Source organism: Phoxinus phoxinus (assembly GCF_949152265.1).
Source record: "Phoxinus phoxinus genome assembly, chromosome: 14".
Taxonomy (NCBI): Eukaryota; Metazoa; Chordata; class Actinopteri; order Cypriniformes; family Leuciscidae; genus Phoxinus; species Phoxinus phoxinus.
Genome location: NC_136889.1, coordinates 533,007 through 540,506, shown reverse-complemented (window position 1 = coordinate 540,506; position 7,500 = coordinate 533,007). Strand labels below are relative to the sequence as shown.

The window sequence follows — 7,500 nt, the reverse complement described above, 5'->3', positions numbered from 1 at the left end:
AGTGCATGCTGGGAGATGTGCTGTGTGTCGCTCACTGGCGCTTGGATCGGCCATCGGGCTTGTATTGGAGCAGAAGACCGAGAGACGCGAATCCAAAGAAGAAGGTCTGAACAAACCACAGCAGACGAGTGGACGAGCTGTCGATGCCTTTATCACTGCACACACACACACACACACACACACAAGTAGACTTCTGGGTAAAACTGATGTCAATCTTCATTTATATACAAAGTTAATGTAGTAACTCAGGTTTTGCATGTATTCTCACAGTCATGATCTGCACTGCCACCCTGTGGCGGAACACGTGAACTGTCACACACACACACATCTCACCTGCAGACCTTCAGCGCAAACAGAGCCTCGAGTGTATGGATGACCCACGTCAGATACCATCTGAAACACACACACACACACACACACACACACACACACACATTATTCTGGAGAGAATCAGAGTTTTTCATGAAAACATTATTTAACTCTCTGGTGCTCTTCACGTGTCGGTCAAACATGACCAAAATGAAATGAATGTACTGTATTTTAGTTTGATAATGTTTCTGTATTTAATATTTTGTATTTTTAGGGGATTTTATGGTACTAAATTATATTTTCGCTGTGTTTATAATCCACTTATTCACTTTTAGAGCGACAGACTGAAGTTTGGTCTCGTCTTAAAGACGACACTTGGCAGATTATTGCTGAAGTGACATTTTTTAAAAAGTGTTTAAAATTTTACGTTTATTGTTGTGAAAAATGCACAAAAATACTATTTCCAATTTTTATATGAAATCTATATTTTCAAAAACGCGTTTTACTCTAAAACTGTGAGAACATCAGAGCCATGAATCTACACGTTGTTGAGATGTGTGTGTGATACGTCAGTGAATGATCTCTCAGTGAGATGTTGATCGGCTGCAGTACCGAACGCTTCCACTAGAGGAAACTCTCTTCTGTGACTATTGTGTGACTATCATTTCAAGTGTGACTGTGTTTTTCAGGACATTAAACCCGTTCCAATCATATCTATGAATTCTTTTTTGTGTTCATATAGCAAAACCTTTGCCAAGTTCCGTACAGTTCCAATGAAGTACAAAAATAAAAGCGAGTAACGTGTCCGTCAGAACCGGCTGAGGAGCACCAGAGGCACATTTAGCATCAAGTTCTAGAAGGCCAGATTTTTACACAATATTTCTATAATGTGAAATTATGATTAATGCATGCCGTGCGCTGGGCTGTGATCCACTCACCCGTAATACAGAACCGGATAATGATGATCCACTAAATACTCCGCGAGAGCGCCGAGAGGACCGAGACTGCTGTACGGGACGCCCTGAGGCCACAGCACTGTCCACTGCAACACACAACACAACTGCTGAGTGTGTGTGTGTGTGTGTGTGAGTGTGTGTGTGTGTGTGTGTGTGTGTGTGTGTGAGAGGACCGAGACTGCTGTACGGGACGCCCTGAGGCCACAGCACTGTCCACTGCAACACACAACACAACTGCTGAGTGTGTGTGTGTGTGTGTGTGAGTGTGAGTGTGTGAGTGTGTGTGTGAGTGTGTGAGTGTGTGTGTGTGTGTGTGAGTGTGAGTGTGTGAGGACCGAGACTGCTGTACGGGACGCCCTGAGGCCACAACACTGTCCACTGCAACACACAACACAACTGCTGAGTGTGTGTGTGTGTGAGTGTGTGAGTGTGTGTGTGAGTGTGTGAGTGTGTGTGTGTGTGTGTGAGTGTGTGAGGACCGAGACTGCTGTACGGGACGCCCTGAGGCCACAACACTGTCCACTGCAACACACAACACAACTGCTGAGTGTGTGTGTGTGTGTGTGTGTGTGTGTGTGAGTGTGAGTGTGTGTGTGAGTGTGTGTGTGTGTGAGAGTGAGTGTGAGTGTGTGAGGACCGAGACTGCTGTACGGGACGCCCTGAGGCCACAGCACTGTCCACTGCAACACACAACACAACTGCTGAGTGTGTGTGTGTGTGTGTGTGTGTGAGTGTGTGTGTGTGTGTGTGTGAGTGTGTGTGTGTGTGAGAGTGAGTGTGAGTGTGTGAGGACCGAGACTGCTGTACGGGACGCCCTGAGGCCACAGCACTGTCCACTGCAACACACAACACAACTGCTGAGTGAGTGAGTGAGTGTGTGTGTGTGTGTGTGAGTGAGAGAGTGTGTGTGAGTGAGAGAGTGTGTTAAGAGTCATGAAACGACCCTAAATAACTCGTGTACGCTCCTGTGAACTGACATCTCTCACTCGGAGTCTCGTGGAAAGCTCATCTCAGAGCTTCAGCTGAGGGTCACATGATCTCAGACAGCAACTGGTGCTGTACGGCTGGTGTCTCTCATCAGTCGCTCAGATCCTCTCTGATGTTGACCACTGGGTTACTGGTGAGCGGTTGATCTAAAGGCCAGTGTGTGTGTGTGTGAGTGTGTGTGTGCAGATCGCAGACCAGTGTGAGCCAGTGGAAGTGATCAGTCAGCTGTTCTCTCTCTCACACACACACACACTCTCTCTCTCTCTCTCACACACACACACTCACACTCTCTCTCTCTCTCTCTCTCACACACACACACAGTTGATCTGAAGTGAGTGTATTAAAGGTTATGATAAGAGCGCAGGACTTTAGACAGAACATGAAGGCACTGAGGTAAAGTTCACTCTAAGTCAGATCGTGTTTATTTACTCCTCATCATCATGAGTTTGCATAAACATTTAATTCCCCTCAGACAGCTTTACTCAGTCATATCATAACCATATACTGTCTATGGTCATAACACCAGCCGGGCTTCGGAAAACCTCAAAACTAACGCAATTTATTTGTGCAAGACAAAAATAGATTTACAAATATAAACAATATTTACATGTACAGTATACATATATTTATATATATACACAGTATACATTTGGGGTTTTTTTAAACAAAAACTGAGGGTTGTCTATTACATCTTAAGTAAAGCATACTATTAAATTTTAAAAGTATTACAGAATAAAAGTCTTATATGATGTTGAATGAATGAATCATTGATAAAGTTTCAACTTACCGTGAAAAACCCCAAAGAAACCGCCACGGTCACGACCCAGAACAGACTGGACCTCCTGAAATATGAGGAGCTGTCGCTTTTGGCCATGATGGAGATGAATATGATCAGCCTGCCAATAACTGACTGACTAAACCACTGGAAACTGCACTCGCTTCTGCTCAGCCCGTCAGTCACAGCACAGGAAGTGACGACACACGCGTCACGGGATAAAAGTCCCGCATTCAGAAGATAAACGATTATGTTCTGCAATAATACATGCTAATTAAAATGTCACTGGAAATATTCTTAAACATATTTAGAAGATCCAACTAACCAACTGTTACATAATCTAATGTTAATTTAACAAACACTACCAGTTATAAAGCAATACGACAGTTTTGGATACAATTCTGAACTAAAGTACACATCATATTAGAATGAAAGAAGCATTTCATGTCCTAGTTTGAGTGCTGGGATATTTTTACCACAATAAATGATACATTCACAGTGAACTTCATCATAAAAAAAAGAGAAAAGCCATGACAAGATCCATTTTTTATTACAAAAGGGTCTGTACATTTGCTGTGTCAGAAACAAACAAACAAACTTAATTCACACAATAATCCAAGTCGTACAACAAAACAATCAGTGTTTCTCTCACACAATCTCTTCAAAACATTTCAAACACACTCAGTGATCAGCGCTATGACTATGGAAGGCCAAAAGGGACAAAACGTGTGAAGCCGACGCGTTAACACGCATTTCAATCAATCAATCAAAAAAAATTACGCGGTAACGCAATTTACGCGTTAACACGTAATGACATGTTAACGCGTAAATTGCGTGTTAACGCGTAAATACATTTTTGGGACATTAGCACCACCTACTGGTTTGGTGCTGCTCTTGCTCAAACACAGAGAAAGTGTTTTTTTACACAGATTTTTTTAATGTGAAATACGTTCAACAATGTACTTTTCATAGGTTAAAACTAGGCATATACATATAATTACAGCATATTTTAAATGGGCCTCTGAAAGTCATGACCATTTTCACAATCACAAAGTTTTGTTTGGATAATTACACATTCCCTTCAAATAGTATTTTCATGTAGCCTACACTCCTACTGTAGCATATTTCTAAAGCATCTTTTTATAATGTAACTATATGCATTATTTGTTAGATAGCCCCTATGAAAAGTACATTGTTGAACATGTATTTCACATTAAAAACTGGTATTACAAGCTTTCTCTGTGTTTGAGCAAGAGCAGCACCAAACCAGTAGATGGTGCTAATATCCCAAAAATGTATTTACGCGTTAACACGCAATTTACACGTTAACACGTCATTACGTGTTAACTTGTAAATTGTGTGTTAACGCGTAAATTGCGTGTTAGCGCGTAAATGCGTGTTAAAGCGTCAGTTTCACACGTTTTGTCCCTTTTGGGCTTCCATATATGACGTCAGCAGTACGTGTCATTCACGTAAAATTAGAAGAAAAAAAGAAGAACGCATCATTCAACTGTCGTAAAACAATGGCGTTCCTGATATCTTGTGAACTGCAGATCTGAATCGAGACGTGCGCTCGAGATGATTAAAACACTCAAGAGTCGCATTGAAGTGCAACATATCAAGGCTCACGAATCTGAAGTAAACAGCAGGACGCGTGATTGGAAACACACACACACACACACACACTAGTTTGTATGAAAAATCAACTCTAGAAGAGCGTTTGTTGAGTATAACGAGAAAGTGATTCACGACTCAAAGTGATTTGAGTGACAGGTAGCAGTGACGTCACAGCTCAGGCGTCAGGGTGAGAAAGATAAAGAAGAAGAAATAAAGGGATGGAGGAAAAAACCTCTTTCTCTCTTTTATTTGTATTTCTAGAGGCGATTTGGCACAATCATGTTACAAAAGAGAGAAAAAGAGTTTGAAAAAGTATTTCTCATCTTAACACTGCATAAATCAATATAATATATTTATATTACATTCATTTACATGGTGAGTCAAAATATCTGATTTCATAAGCAAAACCGTTACAATGTATACAAAATATCTATAAAAACAGCAACTGCATGCCATCGCACAAACAGGCAAAACAAATCCCAAATATTAAAAAACAGGATATGTACAATTCAAATGTCTCGTCTTGACTTCACAAAGGCCAAATGAGTTTCACCCAGCATCCCACACACACACACACACACACACACACACACACACACACACACACACACACACACACACACACACACAACACGTTCTCTCGCAGAAGCCAGTGTTTGTCAGACGTGAAGAGCCGCAACAGTGAACACACACACACACACACACACACACACACACACACACACACACACACACACACACACACACTAAAGCCAAAACAATCTCTGTTCCATTAATTTCCTATTATCACTGTAAAGCTGCTTTAAAACTGTTTATATTGTATAAAGCGCTGTATAAATAAATGAAGGGGACTTGACTCTCACACACACTTGAAGAATTTTATCAATTAGAATATAAATTAAACTACTATGATCAATGAAAATATAGCCAGTTATTCTACTGTTATGTGTGTGTGTACGTGTGTGTGTGTGTCTGTACGTGTATGTGTGTGTGTCTGTGTGTGTACGTGTATGCGTACGTGTGTGTGTGTACGTACGTGTATGTGTACGTGTGTGTGTACGTGTGTGTGTGTGTACGTGTATGTGTCTGTGTGTGTACGTGTACGTGTGTGTGTGTACGTGTGTGTGTGTGTGTGTGTGTGTGTGTGTACGTACGTGTATGTGTGTACGTGTATGTGTGTGTGTACGTACGTGTGTGTGTGTACATACGTGTGTGTGTGTGTGTCTGTGTGTGTGTACATGTGTGTGTACGTGTATGTGTACGTGTGTGTCTGTGTGTGTGTACGTGTGTGTGTGTGTGTGTGTATGTGTACGTGTGTGTGTGTGTGTGTGTGTCTGTGTACGTGTATGTGTACGTGTGTGTGTGTGTGTACGTGTATGTGTACGTGTGTGTGTGTCTGTGTGTGTGTCTGTGTGTGTGTCTGTGTGTGTGTACGTGTGTGTGTGTAAGTGTGTGTGTGTGTGTGCACGTGTTCACATATGAAGACATGAGATGATCTTGTGCTCAGCCATATAATGATATTTCATGATAAAACTGAAGACTCTTTGTGATCTTTCTCATCGGTGTATCTCATGAGAAGTCCTGTGATGAACCGGGATCTACTGTTGTAGTGTGTGATGTACAGTAGTGTGTGATGTACAGTAGTGGCATACATGAACTCCACATTCACTGGAGTGTGTGAACAACGGCGTTTAAGGCTGTCCGAGAAAACTGTTGATCTGCAGACCGACGTGCTTTATCCGACATGAAACCTGACATCAAAACATTGGGACCCTGAGAGTGATTTTACACAGACGCAAAAGAAACAACAACAACACACACACACACACACACACACACACACACACACTAACCGACCCCTAAACCTACCTATCACACACACACACGGCTTCATCTCATTCGTTGTACTGCGGAGGGACTGATCGTCCTGTAGAATCACTCACTCACTCACACACACACACACACACACACACACACACACACACACACCAGTGACATACTGTATAAAGCTCAATCTCATAAAGGCGTTAATAAATAGTGTCTTCAGTCTCTGCTTGTAAAGTCAGTTGCTCTTGGCGTCCAGATTGACGAGCTGAAGCTCCGAGAGGCTATTGGTGCCGCTGGACTGACCAATCACCATCTGAGGAGACACACACACACACACACACACATGGGTCAGATCATCAAACATACACAACACACACACACACACACACACACACACACACACACATGGGTCAGATCATCAAACATACACAACACACACACACACACACACACACACACACACATGGGTCAGATCATCAAACATACACAACACACACACAGGTCAGATCATCAAACATGCACAACAACATCACACTCCAGGACCATCACAATCTGTCATCTACACACACGCACACACACACACACACGTGACTGACGTCGTCTGGAACCGCAAAAGGAGTGATTTCAAACACTAGTAACAGTTCTGCATTTGACTGATCCTTTAGTTCACTGACATTCCATTCGTGTTATACATCTGATCATGTAATTCTTCTGATTATTTAACTGAAAATGCAACTTTTAATGACTTCTGCAGTTTCAAAATGATTCACCCCCTGAACAGAATCCCTCACCACAGCACACATCTGCAGAACCGGCGTCGCCGCACTCATCGAGCGCTTCAGGAGCTGCTGCAGGTGTGTGTGAGCTGGAACACATGACGTGTGTGAGCTGGAACACATGACGTGCGTGAGCTGGAACACATGCTAAAGATGTTCTACCAACAGCTAAAGATGCTTGCCATGAAGGGGTTGAGTAATCCTGAGACTGCAGAGGTCATTAAACGTCACATTTTCAGTTGAATTTGGAGAA

General features: G+C 42.4%; 2 protein-coding genes across 6 annotated transcripts in view; both read right to left on the bottom strand.

Moving 5' to 3' along the window:
* The window catches only part of tmem254 (transmembrane protein 254), a 3,789-nt gene extending 553 nt beyond the window's left edge, over positions 1-3,236 (bottom strand). For 2 of the 3 annotated variants that reach the window (XR_013800273.1, XR_013800274.1), the window contains exons 1-4: positions 3,040-3,219; positions 1,248-1,351; positions 334-393; positions 1-155 (exon numbers count right to left, since the gene is read on the bottom strand). The exon at positions 1-155 is cut by the window's left edge and continues 329 nt beyond it. Coding sequence is in view for 1 of the 3 variants with exons in the window: in XM_079635773.1 (XP_079491899.1) it covers positions 32-155; positions 334-393; positions 1,248-1,351; positions 3,040-3,126 (375 nt within the window). In the remaining 2 variants the exon portion in view is untranslated. Of the gene's footprint in view, positions 156-333; positions 394-1,247; positions 1,352-3,039 lie in introns of all 3 variants that reach the window. The other variant, XM_079635773.1, reaches the window with a different exon arrangement.
* A 294-nt stretch (positions 3,237-3,530) lies between these two features.
* srfb (serum response factor b) overlaps positions 3,531-7,500 on the bottom strand; it is a 35,823-nt gene continuing 31,853 nt past the window's right edge. For 2 of the 3 annotated variants that reach the window (XM_079634322.1, XM_079634323.1), the window contains exon 8: positions 3,533-6,784. In XM_079634322.1, the coding sequence (XP_079490448.1) occupies positions 6,707-6,784 (78 nt within the window). In that variant the 3' untranslated portion in view covers positions 3,533-6,706. Of the gene's footprint in view, positions 6,785-7,500 lie in introns of all 3 variants that reach the window. The other variant, XM_079634324.1, reaches the window with a different exon arrangement.